Source organism: Humulus lupulus, chromosome 6 (genome assembly GCF_963169125.1).
Source record: "Humulus lupulus chromosome 6, drHumLupu1.1, whole genome shotgun sequence".
NCBI classification, from domain to species: Eukaryota; Viridiplantae; Streptophyta; class Magnoliopsida; order Rosales; family Cannabaceae; genus Humulus; species Humulus lupulus.
In genome coordinates this window covers 36,796,066-36,817,158 of record NC_084798.1, presented here as the reverse complement: position 1 = coordinate 36,817,158, position 21,093 = coordinate 36,796,066, and the positions used below count along the sequence as shown (strand labels likewise).

Here is a 21,093-nt window from a genome sequence, read left to right as displayed (position 1 = left end):
CTTCCATCATTCCATTGTGATCCTCGTGTTCTTGAAGAAATACAACATAATCATTCGAAATAGCATTTCTTCTTTCTCTTGTGGACCTTCTTAATGGCTCTGGTTCTTGAAGTTGTTGAGTTTGTTCTTCTGGAACAATTACCTCATCTTGAATTGGGGGTTGTTCAACATTGTCTTGTTGAGGTTCTGGATTCATTTCTTGAACAATGACAGGTGTAGAAGCCTGAACATTGTCAAAAATGATAGTAGGAACTGAGTTTGAACTCAATTCCTCCTCAAAAGCAATGTCTCTAACCTTATTTCTCCCCCCAAACTCAACATCCTCAAAAAATGTTGCAGTTCCCGTCTCAAAAATATTTTTAATTGTGGGATCATAAAACTTATAGCCCCTAGATCGCTCAGAATAACCAATAAAGTAGTTGCTCACTGTTTTGGAGTCCAATTTCTTTTCATGTGGCTTATAAGGCCTTGCCTCAGCTGGACATCCCCAAATGTGAAAATGTTTTAGACTAGGCTTTCGACCTGTCCAAAGCTCATAAGGTGTTTTTGCAACTGCTTTAGTTGGTACTCTATTCAGAATGTAAGCTGCTGTCTTTAATGCTTCTCCCCAGAGGGACTCAGGTAAGGTAGAATGAGCAATCATACTTCTTACCATATCCTTAAGAGTTTTATTGCGTCTTTCAGCAACACCATTCATGCTAGGTGATCCATGCATGGTGTACTGTGGGACAATACCACATTCTTCTAGGAATTTAGCAAGACGTTGTTCGCCTAAGCCATCATATCTGCCGTAGTACTCACCACCACAATCAGATCTAACATTTCTAATCCTTTTGTTGAGTTGATTCTCAACTTCAGCTTTATAAGCTTTGAACACATCCAGATACTGGGACTTTTCATGAATGAGATATAGGTACCCATAACGTGAGTAATCGTCTATGAATGATATGAAATATTGTTGACCATTCCATGATGATGTAGGGAATGGCCCACAAATATCTGTATGAATCAATTCTAAGACATCTGAAGATCTGTTGGCACCTAATCTCTTAGTTTTGGTCTGTTTTCCCTTGATACAATCGACACAAACATCAAAGTCTGTGAAGTCAAGAGATTCTAAAATGCCATCAGACAGAAGGCGCTCAACTCTACCTTTTGAGATATGACCTAAGCGCTTATGCCATAATGATGCTGAATTTTCCTTATTTAATTTGCGTTTAGTACCACGTGATTCCACATGCAAGGTTTCATTATAGGATGCGATTTTTTCTATCAAATAAAGGTTGTCATAAGCATTCAAGTAATCAGTTCCAACAACATTTGAATTTAAAGACAAACTAAACTGATTGTTTCCAAAAGAACAAGAATATCCAAATTTGTCCAACAAAGAAACAGAAACCAAATTCTGTCTAAAAGACGGTACAACAAAAGTGTCTTTCAAATCCAAATAAAAACTAGTTCCTAACAACAACCTAAAATGCCCAATTGCTTCCACTTCCACCGATTTTCCATCGCCCACGAAGATGTGTCTTTCACCATCACTTGGCCTTCGGTAGCTCAAGCAACCCTGCATAGAAACACTTATGTGAGTAGTAGCACCAGAATATATCCACCAAGTGTTCCTAGGTACTGAAGCTAAATTAACCTCATAACAAACCAAAGTAAGAATCATACCTTTCTTTGGGCGCCATGCGTGATACTTGGCACAATCTTTCTTCACATGTCCAGGCTTGTTGCAAAAGTAACAACCTTCTAAATCCTTTTGTTGTTTCTTTTGGGCTGGACCCTTAGCAGCTTCATTCTCATATTTCATTTTCTTGCCCTTATCCTTGGAGGTAGTGGCCAAGTGAGCACTTTCAGTTTTGTCCTTTTTTTTAACCTTTCTTCCTCTTGCACACAGTGAGAAATGAGCTCATTAAGAGTCCATTTCTCCTTTTGACAGTTGTAACTAATTTTAAATTGGTTAAACACTGTGCAGGAAGCGTTAACAAAACCATTAGCACAAGCACATCATCAGAAAGCTCGATCTTAAGTGTCTTAATCCTTGAGACAATATGATGCATTTCCATAATGTACTCCCTTACATTTCCTTGACCCTTATACTCCATGGTCATCAAAGAACCTAGACGTGTTGTCATTTCAAATTTATCATTTTTAGCAAAACGTTCCTCAATTTGTTCAAGGAAATTCTTGGCCTTAGTAATCCCTTCGGATTCTGTGCCCCAAAAGGCTTCTGGGATGCTGGGTTTTATAATCATTAAACTCATGCAATTTGAATGATCCCACCTCTCAAAATCTTCTTTCTCATCACAGGTGCTTTCCTTAGCGAGAGGTGCAGGTTGTTCATCCCTTAATGCATGGTCTAAATCCATACATCCCAAAACTATAAGTAAGTTCTTTTTCCAATCCTTAAAATTGGTCCCATTAAGCATAGGAATAGAATTAATAGTAATACTAGCAGATATTGAGATAGCAGAAGATGAACTAGCTGAATATAGAACAAAACAAGCTCACATATAATCAAACAATAAATTCAAAATTTGGTTAATCTCATCTCAAGATACCAAGCACGACATTAATATTAAGTCTTTGGACAATAATATTAACGGTAAGTGATACTCTTGTTGTAGCAATCAAACACTGACAATAAATTATGTCAAACAATAAGTCTATCTTTGAACTAACATATTGCTCACACAAAATACATTATAATTGTCACACATTTATCACCACAGGTATGCATGAAACTGGCCAAATATTAACTTACCTTTGGGCCAATTAATAAATGCATTAATTACATACACACAATTATCTTGATATTTTAATTAAATTAATCTACGCAAAAGAGATCACTTTGGTGATATTTTATTTCAATTAATTAATTTAAAATATTAAATATTCTTGATAAAATCTAAAACGAAAACCAAATTTGAATTTAATTGTTACTGTATTATTATTATTATTATTATTATTATTATAGAAACTATTATATATTCAATAAAAATAAATAATAATAATAAAACAAAACTTAATATTCATGTCTGATTATATAATCATATATGCATAGAACAAAACAAGAAATTTCTATAACCCCACTATAAATATATAGGACAATTCTTCTATAGGAGCTTCACTTTAAGCCCTACCGGTAGGGCTTTCAGTGTTTCTCGACCCGTTAATAGTTTTCGGCGTGACTTTTTTTATGACCGTGTATATTGTAGCTATTTAGAGCATCCTGCAAATTTTCAGAAAATTCCGAATAGTTTACAGTACCGAAAACTAGGTTCAAACATGTTGTTTTCCCCGCGCATAAAAAAAAATAGTCACACGTGCAACAACATGTTTGAACCTAGTTTTCGGTACTATAAACTATTCGGAATTTTCTAAAAATTTGCAGGATGCTCTAAATAGCTACAATATACACGGTCATAAAAAAAATCGCTCCGAAAAATATTCACGGGTTGTAAACACTGAGAGCCCTACCGGTAGGGTTTAAAGTGAAGCTCCTGTAGAAGAATTCCCCTAAATATATATATATATATATATATATATACACATATTTTGTTATCATATAAAACAAAAACAAAAACAAAAACAAAAACTTAACAAACCCAGCCTTTGTTTTCGAATTCTAGAAGAATCTTTAACTATATATATATATATGTATATACCGTTATTGTGTACATAAAAGTTGAAGTCTCATGATTATATATCTAAAACAAAAAAACTTTAACAAAATCATTTATATATAATCTCATAAAAAGCCAAGATAGAAGCATTTAATAGAAAGAGTCATATATCATATACAAAATTTATACTCAAGCCAAAACAAGTGAGATGTTAAAAGCAAATCATTTATAAATCATCACAGAACACACGTAAATGTATATGGCAATACAGAAAAAATGTAGAAAAATACCAACACATAATTTTGATCCATAACTAAACTTGCAACTGAGATATTATATACAAAACATATATCCGAACAAGAGAAAAAACATAACCATATGCATAAAAAAAAAATTAGTGGCAATATTATTTAGAAAGATCAAAAAACCCTAACTATAGAAAATCTTCAAATTTTTATGAACAAAATCATCAAATCTTCAATAAATTCAGCAAAGATGGCTCTGATACCACTTGTTAGAATTTCTAATACACTCAAATAACTTGAACAAACAATAATCTCCAACACATAATCCAAAATCCTGTCATTATAAATGCATATATGAGAAATCTTAAATCATAATTCTATAGATCATTTGCTAAATTAAAGAAGAAGATTAACACATGAGCGGAAGCACTAACCTGAGGCCATTGTTGGAGATTGCACAGAGGGTTTAGATCTTCCTATATAATATGTACCTCTGAGAAAAGAGTCTCTCTTTTCTTTTCTGTTAATGAGATGACCGACAGAATAGAATAATACATATATATAGGGGACCACAACCCTAATTTATAATTAGTGATTTCTAATTTTGCCCATTATAAAATTAAGAATTCATTTTCCCGTTTTTACACATTAAATCCATGACACTTTAATACCCTATGATATTTATAACATAATTGGTCACTTAATTTTATATCACACTTTATAATAGCATTATACATTATACATATGTGCCCATAAAATATGATTTTAATCCAACATGCGGTTCTCAATACACTATTAAGAAAGCATTTAATCAATGTGGATATATATATATATACTAGATACAAGCAACATGCAATATGCACGTTTGTTTAGTTTTATTTATAGAATTTATGAATTATTTTTATTAAATTTATATTAATGTCATATAAATTTCAAATAAATATCATATTTTAATTAAATTTTTCTTTTAAGTTTATGTTTGTTCTATTTTTTGAATTTGAGAGTGACAACAAGAGATTATATATCATATATTATATGTTTAATATAATATTATATATTAGGGGATTTTAAATTAGCAACAAATTATTTTTTTTAATGCAATTTGTTGCTAATTGACAGTAGATTATATTATATGTTTAATATGATATTATTCTAATAAATGAGTTTAAGTTTAATTAAATTTTATCTAAGTTATAAAAAATATGATTTTATTATTTTCAAATAATTATTATTGTAAAATATCTCAAAAATATCATATTTTAATTTATTTAATTATTTATTATTTTTAAATAATTATCATTATAAAATATCTCAAAAATATCATATTTTAATTTTTTTAATTATTTATTTTATTTTATTTACCATTAAATATAAAAATATTTTAAATATAAGAATATTATGTTAAAATTAACATTAAAAAAATTAAAAATACTTAAAACCAAGAATTTCCCTAATCACACTTATTATATAGAAGATATATATATACCATTGGTTGACCAGTGACACCACGTTTAATTAAGCTTTATTAATTTAGCAGTAACATAAAACTAGCTACTAGCTGTTGATACATACAGATATACTTATATCATCATCGATCAGTTGAATCTACTACAAGTTCTCCTAATCTCTCCCTGGAAACCAGTCTTGACACCAATCTGGCCCATCTTGACCATGGAGTCAACAAAATCTGATTGGAAAAAGGGTCGATTAAAGAGAGGATTATTAAAGAGACCAAGGTAGGAGTCCATTAGGGTTCTTGTAGTGACATCGTCTCTAAGCCTAGCATCAGACTCCAACACAGCAAATCCATTGATGATGTTCTGCATGATGTGAATGTCAAATGTTTGCTCGCTGCCTTGGTCGATCGGCAACCGCGTGTTGACGTCGCCGTTCGGAGGGCATCTCGCTTTCAGCACCGGAAGGAAACTAGGGTTTATGGCAGGGTCAGATCCTCCTCCTCCGGGGAAAAAGTTGTATAGCCTTTTGGTCATGAAGAAACATGCTGTTGTTCCAATTGTATGAGCAGCTATATATATAGTGTACAGCACAACAATTATATTTATTAATATTTATTCTTAACAAATTAATCATCCTCTATATAATGTGAAGTTGATCGATCGAACTCTATTTTTTAACATCAAAATTTTAGAATATATTAAAAAAAATAATAAATTAGGGACTAATTTGCCATTACATGTAAAGTTTAGATATCAATTTGTATTTTTTAAAAATTCTAAATATATTTTTTAATGCTATTAATTTTAAGGACGCATTTGTATCAAAATAATAGGTTTAGAGACTGGTTTTGTCAAAAAAAAAAATAGTATAGGCTATGACCCTTATAGTTTGGGAACCACTCATACAAATAAGCACATATATTCTATTATTTGGATTGTGTTATTATCTACTGCAAAAGTTAAGCATATCTTTTCTATATATTAAAAAAATATCTTTAAAATGTGACCATGATCGACTTGTAGATTCTCAAATTTTAGGGTTGAATTTTGTGTTTTATTACTAATAGCTACCACCATTATGTACTGTGACTAGCAAGAAAACAAGAGAAAATAAGCAAAAACAAACATTATATATAAATGACATTTAATTATTATGTGAGTTTACATTTGTAGTATTAGTTGTGGTTGGTAACACTTAGTATGAAAGAAAGAATATAATAACAAATAATTAATAATGTGTGACTAAGTTATCTAGAATGATCTATGCGTGATCATGCTTAAATTAATTCTACATATTTTTAGAGACGTACTATGTTTAAGAGATAGACATGTATTTTAACAAAGAAAATTATAAAATATTTTTAAAATAATTATAAACTTTGAAAGATCTTAAAATCCAAGTAAAACTAAAGACATCCAAATATTATGTGTAGTTTAATCTAAAATACTTATACGAATTAAACAAGCTATTTTTTATATATTTATATATTCGGTAGGAAAAAGTGGCCAGGAAAGGTTTCAAATTTCAATATCATTTTCTTTCAAATTAATAAAAGTGAAGTTGCGTGTTCATTTCAGTCTACCATAATAATAAAGTTCTATATTTGTTATAAATTGGAAAATTTATTGCCCATATATATAATAAGAAATCTTAATAAGGACTTGAACAAATAGAATATATAATATATTAGGAAGAAATGTGAAATTGAAGATAGTGGTATCACATCACCATGACTTTTGTTTCTATTGATGACAATTTCGAACCAAATATAGAAATGTATAAAATGATGATTTTTATTCGCCACTACCAAATCAATGCAACTCAAAATTTGAAGTGTTGTTTAGAGCTTATTTTTCTTTCAGAAGAAAGTGTTTAGAGCTGCTTAATTTTGTATTAACAAAAATAAATAATCAAATGGGAAAACTGACACGATTCAAGAGAAAATTGGGCTGAGGAGATTTCTTAATGCTAAATTTTTATTCTTAGCAGTACTTTGGTTTGGTTTGGTTTTAGTTTGCAATCCTAATCATTCTTTAAAGAAAAAGTTTCAAAATCTTCCCTACTTTTTTCCTAAATGCTTGCTTATTTGTCTATTCATTTATGAATTTTCTTTCTAAGTAAGAAATCTGTATATATTAATTAGTTGAGTTTTGTTCACTTACTAGTTGAGTTTTGTTTACTAACTAGTCTGGGTTTAAACTAAAACATGGATAATTTTGGTACAATCACTACATGCGTTACCAAAAAAAATAAAAAAATGTTATACAAGCCAATATACCTAAAATTTGTTAGATAATATGCCTCTATTGAACAAATAAAATTAACAAAACTTAATTAAACTAATTAATTCGATCCCTTCTTTCCAATAACTCATCAAATGAAAATCGTAAAAACCCTCTCATTTACTTATGTGCATGTCCACAAAATATATGAAATTAAAACACATTTTATCGATGTGTGGGAGGTGTATTTATATCCCATATGAATAATAATGTTAACACGAAATGATAGGAAAAGGACAGCCAAGTCTCTATATGGTTTGAAAATGGAAGACATGCAAAGATAGCACATGAAAACAGATTGAGTAAATCGATTATATAACACAACATGCAGCCTCTCTTGTCCAACCAGACCAAAAACTCCATCCATCCACACCTCATTTATCATTATATACTCTGAAAGGTCCAAACACCTGGCCACCACTATCTGTGTTTTTTCCTTCTATATAATAAATATATATATATATATAGAGAGAGAGAGAGAGAGAGAGAGATTGAGTGTTGACTATCACAAATAATTCAAGTAAAGTACTTTTGTTCAAAACGAACATTTTTGCATGTAATAGAGAATACATTCAAATATGTAAATGTTATATGTATAATAATTCAAAATGTTAAAAGTGACTAGCTATATAAATTAAAGTAACATGACTACTCAATATTCATCTCATGATATCGCTTTTGGGTTTTTCACCAAACGCATAGTCACCAAATATGCATGAAAGAGAGAAAGAGAGAGAGAGAGAGAGAGAGATAATACCAGTTAGAACTACAAGGTCTCTCTCGGTGAGACCTTTCCGAAGAAACTTAGCCTTTATTAGCTGAATTGAGTCACTAACCTCTGGCATATCGCTCGCCAGAAGAAAGTTCGAAATCCGACCATCTCTCCGCCCGGTCGGCACCTCGTAAACCGGTCCCCGAGCCTAATATATATATATATACTACTCTCAGAAAATGAAATTGAATAATATGTAGAAAGAAAAAGAAATCTATTCATTTTGTTTGGCAAACGGTCACATGATCGAACATGTGAAAAAATGATATCATAGAAAATATAATTACCAAGGTAATGGCGTCTCTTGCAGCCAAGGCAACGATATCAGCACAAGAAACAACACCAGGGCATATGACTTCTAGTTCTCTTTTAGCCGAATCTATGACTTCAAACCCTCCAACACCTTGGTGCTGAAATGCATCCTTCTCCGCGTTAGGAACGCTTTCAATCAGAATCGAACCATCACAACCCTGCTCCATCACCACATATGTATACATGTATGAACCACCTACTTAATTTTGTTTTTTCTTTTTGGGATGTGAGATAAGAAAGGGTCGATGGGAATGTATGTAGATACCTGGACAAAACAGTCGTGAAAATGAAGACGAAGGAGCTTAGCGGCGGTGTTGGGGTTTGAAACGACGGCGTTTCGGACTACGGTCCGGACAATGGCCTCTGCGGCCGGGCATGATCGGTCGTAAAAGCCAACTCTAAGTTGAGCATTAGAGATGCCGATAATTAGACTAAAAAATAAGCTTAAAATCAAGCTCATATTGTGTACGTACTGTGTTATAGCTATAAAGATCAAACTACCTAGGCACAATTTTTTTTTTAAAAAAAAAATAATTTTATTTTTTCAATAAATGGTTTGGAGGTGGAGAGAGTTTAGAGAAGAAGGAGAAATGATTTATAGGTGAAAGGGTTAAAAAGGAGTTTTTTTGCTGAGAAGTAATGTAAAATGTTTCGGCAGCTTTTAAGTTGGCAGAATTTGAGCAAAATTTATTATTAGTAGTAGCCCTCTCTATGTATGTTTTTTTGAATTGAGTGTACATGAACTTTATCACCTTCTTTGTCATATTTCATCTACTATTATTAAAAATAGGAAAGGAAAAAAGGAAGGGTAAGGAACAATTTGAATAAATTTGTGTTTTATCTATAAATTAAATTGAACTTTTATTACTCTCATTATCACTGATGGTAACATGTCTTGAATATTGCATATGTTATAAATATTTATACACTTTTTTTTTTTGTAAAGTGCTTTCTTTTCATAAATTCTTTTTTTCTTTTCTAAAATGATAGATATAGAAACAACATTTTGTTCATATTTATTAAAGTATTGTCTATTTGGACTGGCAACAATAAGTAATACCCCGCAGTAAGACAGTTAATCACAATAATATTCAAAAAAAAAAAAAAAAAAAAGACAGTTAATCACAAATGAAATTATTTGAAAGTTCTCCATAAAATAAAATTAAAACTTTTCTTCTTCTATTGTCAGTGAGATAAAAGAAATAGAGCATTTTGTGTAGTCGCAAATACAATTCGGTGATATATAAATACTTTTACTTTCTCTTAATCTAATACCCATTCAAAAAATGTGTCTTTGTGAAAGAGAGGGATATTGCAAGGAATTTGAAACATGAACCTACTATTTTATAATATTTGAGACAAAAAAAATTAAGGGTTGAATATTACTTCTTTCTTTATGTTTGTCAATTTGTTTCACTTCCCACTACTTAAAAGGAAAAATCTGCATTTAAAAATAAATAGAATAGAAACCATACTAATAACCCTTTTGCAATTTCTCTATATTTCGAAAGAACGAAAATGATCCAAGAAATATACCTAAATCATCCAGAGAAATTAAAATGCTATCAGCAACTATAAGACCATCACACACAAAAATAAGATAACAAAAGGTTCAAGCCCAAAGAAAATCAGTATAGAGGGTCTTATGTACATATTCAGCCAGCCTCGTGGTTTGAGTTTCTATATGTATACTGTTTCATCCGAATCTATACGTAATATGTGCCTATAATTTGTAAGGAAGGATAGTAATTGGTAACTGATCAATGAGCAAAACTATGTAGCCAGGTTAAGATGATACTCAGTTTAATCTAATATAATATGCTAGGTAAGATGATTTTTTTTTGCTGGGAAAAAGTGGGGTATGAATTATGAAAAGAAAGAGCCATGGAAGTCAACTTCGGATATTAAAAGAGCAAGATGGGTATCTATGCATTATACCTATATGTATGTCCAGTGACCAAACTTCTCTAAGCAGTGAAATGACTAGTCAGAGCGAAATCCGGAAAATACTGGCAATCTCTTTCTGGCAGGGCCATAAAGAACCCCATTGATGTATGCATTAACACCTCTTGATGGAGATTTCTCAGTCGAGGAAGAATGTGGCAGAGTGACAATTAGTCCGTCGTCTAGAGGGCACCAGTCCCTTGAGGCCATGTCTGAGGAGGTGGTGCCCCTTGATGTGGCGGGTGAGGCTGATCGGGTTGGTGTCATAACCTGAAGAGGAAAGCAGGAGTTTGGGCTACAGGAGGATTGTCCTGGGCTATTGTTAGGCTTGCTGCTCACTGGTGTCTAGACATGAACAAACAGAAATCTCAGAAACAGAGAATAATAGAATTCTCAAATAAATGACCAAGTATAACGGTTAGCTATAAATACTGTCAATGGTCAATCACCTCAGTTTTGTTTTTGGTGACCAAACGAGTTGGACGGAGGTTTTCTTTTCCATGAGCAACCTTGTGAGTAGAAGCAATTTATCAATGTAAGTATGACATCAAAATTAAATGTCTTAATGCGATCAGAGTTCGTCCCACAATATAGTTGAAAAACAGAGAAATGCTCAACATGTCGATTCTTCTAATGAGAAAAAACATGATAGCATAACATAACTTCCAAGTTGTAATGCAGTAACCAACAAATAGGTTCATTTGGAAAAGCAAATAAAAGGAAAGGAAAAAGATTGAATGCAATGGGGAAAAAGAAAGTGCAAAAATAGAGAGCAACTAAAACAAATGAAAAGGGAAGGGAGATATTGTCCTTACATATATCCCCAATAAAACGCTTGGCTCCTTTTTTAGCAATCTAGCCAAAAACTTTTACCAGAGAGAACGTATTAGTTACAGAATCCTCTCGAGTATATCTTCTTTGGTAAAAGGTATTGAACAGACCACCATGGTAATGCAAAATATGCCTTTTATAGAAAGAAAGATATACTATGTTTGGTAGGAGGGAGAAGTGGGTGGATGGAGAGGAGAGGAGGGAGAGAGGTAGGAGGAGACAACAAATCCTCTTGTTTGACAAGAGGGATTGAAGGAATGAAATGATAGAGGAGAGGATAGTGAATCCTCTTAAACCTCTAGTTTGGAATCCTTCCATTAATGGAAGGATTCATACTCTCCCTCGCCATTTGTTTTAAAATTACAAATGTACCCTCTTAAAATATTATTTAAAGATTACTTACTCTCTTCTCCCTCCTTCATCTACTCTCCATCCTCCCTATTCTCCATCCATCTTACCAAATGTTTCAAAAATGTAAAACTGACAACTTGGCATACCACAATAGTAGATTGATTTTTATCGTGGATTCCCTAATATCCAACTTTTGGAAAATATATTGTTTGTATTCATCAACTAGAACAAACACAAGAAGAGTATGCTCCTACTCCTGATCTTATTGTTTCTTCTACCTATAACTTTAAAAAATGATAAACTTTCTTTGACAAGATAAAATTACTTCAAAATTTTGAATTAACAAACCATATGAAATTAAAACCTCTGCATTGGATGTGTCGTAAGGCCAACTACTGTCCATACCAAAATATACATAATCTTACAGTTAAAAAGAAAATGTAAAATTTAATAAAAAAAAAAATGAAGCCATAGGGAGAGAAGAAACCTGGATTTTAGAGCTGTAACGAGAGTTTCCAGAATCTTCCCTAGAATGGAAATTTTCTGTTTTGTACTGACTCTTGCCCGAAGAAGACGAGTCAGCAACAGATCTCGAACTCCTTCCAACTCCGCCACTAACCGGAACTCCGTCCATTACCAAAACCTCCTCTCCTTCCACCGCCTTCACTGGTGTCCTGTAAACCGGCGGCGACCGGTCCATCATGTTCTTCATCGGCGACAACACCGAAGACGGTCCGAATCCTCTGGAGACGAAACCGCTGTGTCCAGAACCACCATTACCGCAGTAATGGGGGTAGGGATGACAAATTTTTGTAGCATCGATCACCTGTTCTTCGGCCAAGACAAGATTTCCGGCGATCGGAGACCCAGACCGCAAGTACCTAATGATCGACGACTTATGGTCAGGATCATCGGCAATCAAATCGAAGCTCGGGCTAATGGTATTGGTTTGGTAACGGCCGCCCTTCACAATCATCAACTGCTGTGCCTTCATCCCCGGCGGAATTTTGATTCTCGAAGGTTTCGTGTAATTGTTACCGCCATGAAAGTTTTCCATGGATCTGGATTCACGCGTCAACTTAACTCTGCATGAAGAAAATCAAATTGAAGGGGAAAATTATTCGAATTTTTTAAATTCCCGCCCAAAAAACTCAACCGACAAAGATGATCAAAACGAAAAAACTTAGTCTTCCGAAGACTCATTGAATCAGAACTCAAAATGGAAATTGATCAAGATAGCAAGTGTGTGTGTGTGTGTGTGTATATATAAACCTGAGAGTGAAGATGGAGAAAGGAGAGTGACAATGGCGGTTGAACTCTGAAATTCCCTCGGTTCTTAGAATCTCGTCGGAGATATTCTCCAAAACTATACGAAACCCTTATTCTCGATTTCTTGAAACTCAAAACTGGAAACTTGAGTACTGATTGGTTATTTATAGGTAGATGGTATGTGTGTTGCTGACTGGCTGTGCTGCTCCGAAGGGCGCCAGCACTTTATAACTCAAATTAATATTTTATAATTCTCAAAAAAAATATTTTTTTGTTGTAGTTATAACTCAAATTAATATTTTATTATTGTATAATTGTCAAATTTTTCTTTTTTGAACCATGAACATCCAAAAAAATTATATATTCCTCTTATTAGAGGAGTGAGACTTTGCTTATTTTTATTTAATAATTAGTCATTATATTACACTTTAATTACATTTATGTTACTTTAACAAACTTAATCTACTATATTTTCCACTTACGGAAGAATGAAAATGTATTCTAGAGCACTCACATCATCAATTTTATTACTCAAAATATCTTATTAAAACCCTACTTTTTTTTTATTTTACCTCAACATTTTACATTACATTATTCTATATGTATTATATCCTTAATATATTTTACTCTTTTCAATTTTTTTTTAATATTTAATAATAGTCATATATAATATTTAGTAATTAAATAATGTTTAGCTAACAAATACTCTTTAGCTACATGTAGCTAAGCTACAGAAGTAACATGTAAATATTATGTAAAATGAAGCATCTAATGGAGTACCATTTAACCTTATTTTGATGTATTTTAGCTAATTAGCTATTTTAAATCATCCACTACTAGTGTTCTTAAGTATTTTCATCTTCAACATATGAAAATGCAAGACAAATTGTAATTCATTCTCCTCTCATCTTCCTATTGATATTGACATATATATTTTTATATATAATAAGTTAATATAGTCATTCCTCTAGTTTGTTTTTGTAGGTTCTATTTCTTTTATTTATTTATGTATCTTTTATGCCATCTTTTATTTTATTTTGTATATACTTTCTCTAGAGTCAAGATTAATAATAACAAACTCATCAAATATAACTATTTACAATTACAAATAAGTTATAGCAAAGATTCTTTATTCTATTGAATGCTATACCACATGTACATCTGTGTATTATAAGTATTCTATTTTGAAGTAATGAACAATTAACATCATTAGATATCTTTGGTATGCATAACATATCAGCACCTATATTCACTTTATTAGAGTTGATTTTGATATTATATTTGTTGATTATTTCATGCATTGATGTTTAAAATTGAGTCTCTATATTCTGCCCATAATGCAAATAAATTTTCTTATATAGGTAACTTTAGTGATGTGTTTTTCTATGTTATTTAATTTATTTTCCAACAATTGAAATATAGATTTTACTTTTTCGTGGAAATTTAAGTATTTTTTGTTGTTGTGCAATTTAAGTAATTGCGATTTGCCATGTAATGAAAAAAACTTCTAAATATTTATTGTGCTTTTTTACATGACTAATTTTTTTTTCTTATTTTACTCTCCCTTGTGTAAAAATACTAGTGGAATGATTTAGTTAGAGTGGTATAAGTATTATAAAATTATAATATAATGACCAATTATTAAGTATAAATAAGCATTATTTAAAGGATGACATAGTCCATAGTCCATAGAGCAAAATATTCATTAATAAGTTAATCGGAAATAGAGATAATACTCATAGAGCCAAAATTAATTAGCATACCAAGCCGTTTAGAATAATCAATAGAAAGAAAACCCTAACAGAAACTTCAACTAAAGGTCTAATTAGCCACAAGCAATCAAGCTTCCAACGAGTGCGAAGTAAACTAGGTTTCATTTCCAAATGGGCATATGATAGATCAACCCCACCAATAGCTATCAACCAAAAATCTTCCAATAGAAGGTAGGAGAAAGCAACTCCACTATTCAAACTAGGAATAAGGAAAATAAAATAATGATCAACCATGTTCATAAGCCCCGACACTAGATATCATAATGCTACGTTACACAGGACCAGTAGAGGTCGAGGAATACCACAGATCTGACAACCAAGGAGAGAAAAATCGAGACTCCTAAAGAAGCGATTTGCATAGATCAAAGAACCACCAACCACTCAATAGGAATCAAAACTATCCTCCTCCTCCATTATAACTACTAGCCCCACTAATTTAGCAGGATGGTGGTTGAAACCCATCATTATTTTGAAATTTAAACAAAACAAAGCCAACAAAACTAGGTAAAAACACAACAAAACTAAAATACAAATCAACCACCAAACAAGTATAGTTTGAGATCTATTACCTCTCGTCCACATCCATAGAAAATCTCACCCCAACGAAACACAAGAAGTAGAAGAACCAAAGCAGCCACCTTCCACACTTAACCCCACCAACCCAATCTACAGAGACATCCTCTCAGCCAGGCATGACCAAACGTACGAACAACGCCGACACCTTTGGCCAAGAAGAGAAGATGAAGAAAAAATGAAACTCAAGAATCCCTAGCAGAGAAAAAAAGGGAAACCCTAGGTTGATTTTTTTAATCACATAGTGAACCCACTTGGAGGCTTCTTGGTCCTAATTTTTTTTATGACAGTTTTTATTGTAGTTATAACAAACATCGTGCAAGTTTTAAGAAATTTTGAATAGTTTACAGTGGCGAAAATCAATTTCAAATCAGTTGCTTTCACATGCGTATAAAATAAAAACATACACACATGCAAAAAATTGTTTAAACTCTGTTTTTGACACTGTAAATTATTTGGAATTTGTTGAAAACTTGGAGGAGGTTCGCTATAACTACAATGAACACCGTCATGAAAAAAAAAATTAGAATTTTACATAGATATTGTAATGCCTCGAATTTCTAAATAAGGGTTAGGACCTTGATTAGGAAGTCGGGAGGGCCATAATTGATTTATTATGATATTAAATGATTATATGCTTGTTTATGTGAATTATATTATTATATGATGATAAATGCATGCATATGGGTGTATTGATAATTATAAGGGCATTTTGGTAATTTGGCCCATTGAGGGCATATTTGTATATTTGGGTGCATATTGTAATTTGTGAATGAGATTCTATTATTATGGAGATATATTTGAGCTATTCGGCATGAGACGGTCTTATATTACTGATTAGCGGTTTTGTCATAACGGGGTCAATTATTGGGTAATAAAAATGTTTATTTGGTGATAAATTGAGAGTTATTGAGATCAGAAGGAAATTCTGAGAGTTTTGACTATAATGTCGCCGGGGGTGTTTTTGGGACCTCGAGCACTAGGTTTTATTTAAGGTTACTTAAGCTTGAAGTAGCTTGTCAAATAGAACGTACGTTAGAAAACATTTCCTCTCTCCTTCGTTAGCTCATTTTATCGGTCGAAGCCTTTTTGAGGAAATCTCGAGTTCTAGGAGTCGGAATCAAGCGAGGATCGAGGCATAGCGATCCTAGGAAATATTAGAAGCTTCTTAACCAAAGGATTTGACGGAAAACAACTCAATCGAATGTAATCTAAGTTTAAGTTTTGAGTTTTTAGAGTTTCTAAGCTTTGAATTGGATTTTGTGAATCGTTGAGTTTTTGGTTTGATTGAGCCTTGGGTTTTGATGGTTTTGGACCATTGGGAAGCTTGGAAACTTTAATTTGATGATTTGGAAGTATTTAGATTTGTTTTTGGAGGGTTTGGAATGAAGAAAAACGAGTTTGGGCATGTTCTGGGTTTGGGGTCGCGACCCTGTTCTTGGAGTGCCGCGGCCCTAGCTCGAAGAAGCAGGTGGTTGAGATTTTTCTTGATGTGCGCCGCGGCCCCATGTATAGGGCGCTGCGACCCTTGCTTTAGGAATGGCTGGGGGCCGCGGCACAAGGTGCCAGGGTCGCAGCCCTTGGGCAGGTTTGAGCCCGTTTGAGTGTTTTGGCCCCGAGAACTTGGTTTTAGGCCTCGGGATTATTCCTACTACCCGGATTAATGGGGATTGATGTCCCAGAGGCTAGATCTTGGTTTGGGAACCTTTGGTGTTCATTTTATTGATGGTGTCCCATATTTGGTTATGACTGGGTAACCGCTAAGGGCTTAAAGGTTGATCGTTATCAAGGGTCGTTCTTATATTAATTCTCGCTCGAATCGGAGGTAAGAAAACTGCACCCTGTGTATATGTGACATGCATGGTTATTTTTTATGCATGTTGGTTGATTAAATGTGACATGCATGGTTATGATTGAGGCATGTCAAGTGATTAAATGTGATGCATGTGCTGCACGAGAAACATGTGATTAGGGCATGCTATGAGTATTGAATATGCGATTGTTCAGAGCTTGAGCCTCTGTGTTTATGCATGGTCCTAATTATGCTAGCAGTTGTTAAGTAAGCATGTTGAATGCCCTATATTTGGATATTTGACATATGATATATGATATATGTTTGGTAGCATTGCTTGTTTGTGTGTGGCACCAACTGTTCCGGATCGGCACTGGCCGCGTATCACTGACCTGAGAGTCAGAAACGGCATAAGCGTCGAGGACGCAGGGCCGAATGAAGATTAGATCTAATCGATATCAGCGTTGAATGAATCATATGGGGTATTAATGCTGGACCGACCTGAAGGTCGATGAAAATTATAAGCGCTTGGCTAGTCTAGGACTAGTTACTCAGAGCCAGGGCCTAAGGCCTAGGTGACTGCTTGTCACATGGCTAGGGAACAGTGTGTTAGGAGTGTGTCCTAAAAGCATGTAAAGACATTTGTTTTTTCTGTGAATAAATAAATACAATGGTTTATTATTATTGTCATATTTAGATTGTTAAATTATTGTTTGAATAATTTTGTAAATATCATAAAAATTCCATATTCATTATTGAGGGTGTGATCTTGTAATAGTACGAGAGAATTAAGATCACATGAATGAATAAAAATAGTCAACAACAACAAATTAAAGTTATGGTATTCTTTAATTGGAGTTGTAAGTACGGTTTACTGAGTAACATAATGATACAAATAATCTAGATTCGGATTATTGAAGTGGAAAGACATCTCGGTAAAGGTGCTTTATATAATATGATTATATATGACATGGACCGATATGAATTAAAGTCTTTATCCAAAAACCATTTAACAATAAAGACTTGTAATTCATATCATAACAGATGATCATTTATAGATCAACCTAAATCCTGAGTGTTCATGAACTCCTGTTCATGTTTATTAAATCTTTTGATTCACTCGTTAAGGTCTCTTCAAAGCATGAGGCTAATGACTTTTGTTTTGGAGATTTAATATCATGGAAGGCTGGGAACATGTATCAACAATACGGAATCTAATCTTTCCTAACGAATCGTATATTAGTTCCCTTAAGGGTTAATTCTGGAACTGAATGATTTTGAGCTCAAATCTATAATTAGATTATAGATTAATTATTCACTAATGAATTAATGGTACTTAAGGAATAAGAAGTAAATTAGAAAGGTTTAATGGTAATTCTTCCATTCTAATTTATGAAATAATTAATTAGAGGGTTGAACTATTGTAAGATGGTTATATCAATGGACGACTTAAGAAAAAGATTTCTGTAAAAGTATATCTATAACATAAAGAGTGCAGTTCTGAATTTATAGTGGAGTAATATCATAATTAATAAATTAACTATTATAATTAAAGAGTTTAATTATTTAGTTTCAATTTATTGGAGCTTAATGTTATAGGTCCATTGTAACGACCCAAACTCGCTAATAAGGCTTAAGGGCCTTGATGAGTGTGTCAGGAGGGCATTACTGGAATAATTGTGATATAATGAATAATTATGTGCTTTATATTGTTTATATGATTATAATATGTGGTATATGATATGTGATATATGTGAGAACCACATTATTATGTGGACAGGTTTGTTGAGCACGACTCAAGACGATTCTAGGGTCGGATAGCGGGAAAAGTCACAATGGGGTTAAGTTATGACTTTGGAGAAGTCGGGAATGTTATTAGATAGTAGATAGTAGATAGTGATTTGGATTATCGGGACATGAAAATAAATATATGGAGATATATTCGAGGTTAGAATGTCTAGGCGGGACTAATGGGGAATTTTACCATTTTGGCCTCGGGGGCGGTTCCGGCACCCCGAGCCTCAGGATTAGTTTAACACGTGAGACAGACTTAAGGAAGCCTTTAGAAGGAAAAAAAATACAAACCGACCTTAACTTAGCACTTAGGCTCTCTCTCTCTCTCTTGCTCACGTTCAAGGAAAACACCAAAAGAAAAACACAGTGAATCAAAGGGGAAACAAGCTGGGATTCCTGTGATTTGAGGTGAGGAATTGAAGGTCTAGCTCAGGAATTTATCAAGCTTTAGAACAGGGATTAAGGTGAGTATTTAACTCTATTTTCTGTGGTTGAATTATGAATTTTTGCTGGGTTTGTTTAAGTGCTGAAACAAATTTGGTTGTGATGTTCTAAGGCAGAACTAAGAAGGGAATTTGGGGACTTGATTTGGCTACAGCTTGGTGAAGTGGTTCTACAGCAGAGGTGAGTTTTAACTTCTAGTTTGGAGGTCATAGATTGAGTTGGATGGCTGGTTTGTGTGTGTTTTAGCATTTGGGTTGCAGAAATTGAAAGGAAGAGATTGTGTAGGTTAGGCTATGTTTTCTTGGGAGTTATGCTGTTTAGATCATGTTAAAAAGGTTGGGAATGGATTGGTTAAAAGTTGGGGAGTTTTAGGATGGTTTAAGGTAAGGTTTTGGGCTCTAGAATGGTGGAAAAACTAGGTTCGAAGGGGAGGGTCGCGGCTCTGTTCTAGAGCGCCGCGGCCCTAGCATGCAAAGGAGGCAAGGAGGTTCGGCCAAGGGGGCGCGCCGCAGCGCCCAAGGCAAGGGCCGCGGCGCGTGTATGGTTCATTGAGGGAGTGGGTTCTGTTTTGGGGAAGGGCCGCGGCTAGGCTTTGGGGGCCGCAGCCCTTGGTTGCACACTTGGGATTTTGAGGATTTTAAGCATGGGGGAGTGGTCTTGGGTGCTCGGGTTTGGTTTCACCACCATGCTTGGTGGAATTAGGAGTCCCAGGAGTTAGTTTTGTAACTGGAAACCAATATTTGATTATTTATGAAACCCTATCTTTAATTGTGGTTAGGTGATAAAAGCTTAGGCTCGAGAACGAATCGTGCTTGAGGGGCGTTGCTCGTAATTCGATAACCGTTCAGACTAAAGGTAAGAGAACTGCACCCGGTTGAATATATGTGACGGGACTAAGGGCTCCCTATTGTAGATGCTTGAAAAGATGGTATTATGCCATGCAAGCCATTTAGTAAACCAATGGCCTAAGGGTGCCATGGGTCTCACTAGCGCACAGGGCGCGGCTCGGACACTGGTATCCGAGGACAACTTATTATGCACTGAGCTTGGTTTAAGCGGGCCAGAGTCAGTGGGTTAAACAGAGGGTGCGACCTAAGTCGCCGGCCCTGAATATTATGAGATATGAATGATATATAAGACAGAATGTGTCTTGGATTGAATTGTGTATGCTGATTATCTGTTGTGGAATATCTAATAAGTATACATGCTTTCTGAGCTATTTGACTGTTGTTATGATTTGAGTTATCTGTAATGTTTTCTTGCTGGGCCTTGGCTCACGGGTGCTACGTGGTGCAGGTAAAGGCAAGGGCAAGGGCAAGCTTGATCAGCCCTGACCGGAGAGCTCAGCGAGTAGAATGTACATAGTTAGGTGCTCGACCGCCACAGTTGAGATCTAACAAGGACAGGGAACCTGATGACTGTCTATTTTGGCCTTAGTATGGCTAGTGGTTCTTCAAGTTTCTCTTTTGGGAGTTTGTAAAGTTTTTTTTAACTTCGTTTTTGAGTGGGATCCCATGTTACTACAGTTTATATATGCTAAATGAGTCTTTTGAGACCAAAACCGTTTAAACCTTAGCTCTTACATGTCTAGCGACACGATTTCAAGTTAATGGCTTGATTAGCAA

The 21,093-nt window shown here is 33.9% G+C and overlaps 2 protein-coding genes across 3 annotated transcripts; both read right to left on the bottom strand.

Moving 5' to 3' along the window:
* Positions 1–5,469: 5,469 nt before the first annotated feature.
* On the bottom strand, positions 5,470–9,209 carry LOC133782068 (peroxidase 43). Its single transcript, XM_062221230.1, has 4 exons — positions 8,964–9,209; positions 8,674–8,856; positions 8,372–8,534; positions 5,470–5,900 (listed from the first exon to the last, which is right to left on the bottom strand). The coding sequence occupies exons 1-4, from the start codon at positions 9,156–9,158 to the stop codon at positions 5,470–5,472; spliced, it is 972 nt and encodes a 323-aa protein (XP_062077214.1). The 5' UTR covers positions 9,159–9,209.
* A 1,085-nt stretch (positions 9,210–10,294) lies between these two features.
* LOC133782066 (uncharacterized) lies at positions 10,295–13,246 on the bottom strand. 2 transcript variants are annotated; one of them, XM_062221228.1, is made up of 4 exons: positions 13,097–13,246; positions 12,312–12,909; positions 11,092–11,151; positions 10,295–10,987 (listed from the first exon to the last, which is right to left on the bottom strand). In XM_062221228.1, the coding sequence occupies exons 2-4, from the start codon at positions 12,879–12,881 to the stop codon at positions 10,682–10,684; spliced, it is 936 nt and encodes a 311-aa protein (XP_062077212.1). In that variant the 5' UTR covers positions 12,882–12,909; positions 13,097–13,246; the 3' UTR covers positions 10,295–10,681. The 2 variants fall into 2 exon arrangements, with proteins under 2 accessions (XP_062077212.1, XP_062077213.1); XM_062221229.1 differs by lacking the exon at positions 13,097–13,246 and having other exon boundaries at positions 12,312–13,077.
* Between the last annotated feature and the right edge of the window lie 7,847 nt (positions 13,247–21,093).

Bases quoted from the DNA above. Each gene is read 5' to 3' on its own strand.
- LOC133782066 (XM_062221228.1), bottom strand. From the start codon at position 12,881: ATGGAAAACTTTCATGGCGGTAACAATTACACGAAACCTTCGAGAATC. The intron at 11,152-12,311 runs GTTTCTTCTCTC...TCTACTCACAAG, and splicing joins GTTACAGCTCTAAAATCCAG to GTTGCTCATGGAAAAGAAAA. The intron at 10,988-11,091 runs GTGATTGACCAT...GTTCATGTCTAG, and splicing joins TCACCAAAAACAAAACTGAG to ACACCAGTGAGCAGCAAGCC.
- LOC133782068 (XM_062221230.1), bottom strand. From the start codon at position 9,158: ATGAGCTTGATTTTAAGCTTATTTTTTAGTCTAATTATCGGCATCTCT. The intron at 8,857-8,963 runs GTATCTACATAC...GTGATGGAGCAG, and splicing joins TTCACGACTGTTTTGTCCAG to GGTTGTGATGGTTCGATTCT. The intron at 8,535-8,673 runs GTAATTATATTT...TATATATATTAG, and splicing joins CAAGAGACGCCATTACCTTG to GCTCGGGGACCGGTTTACGA.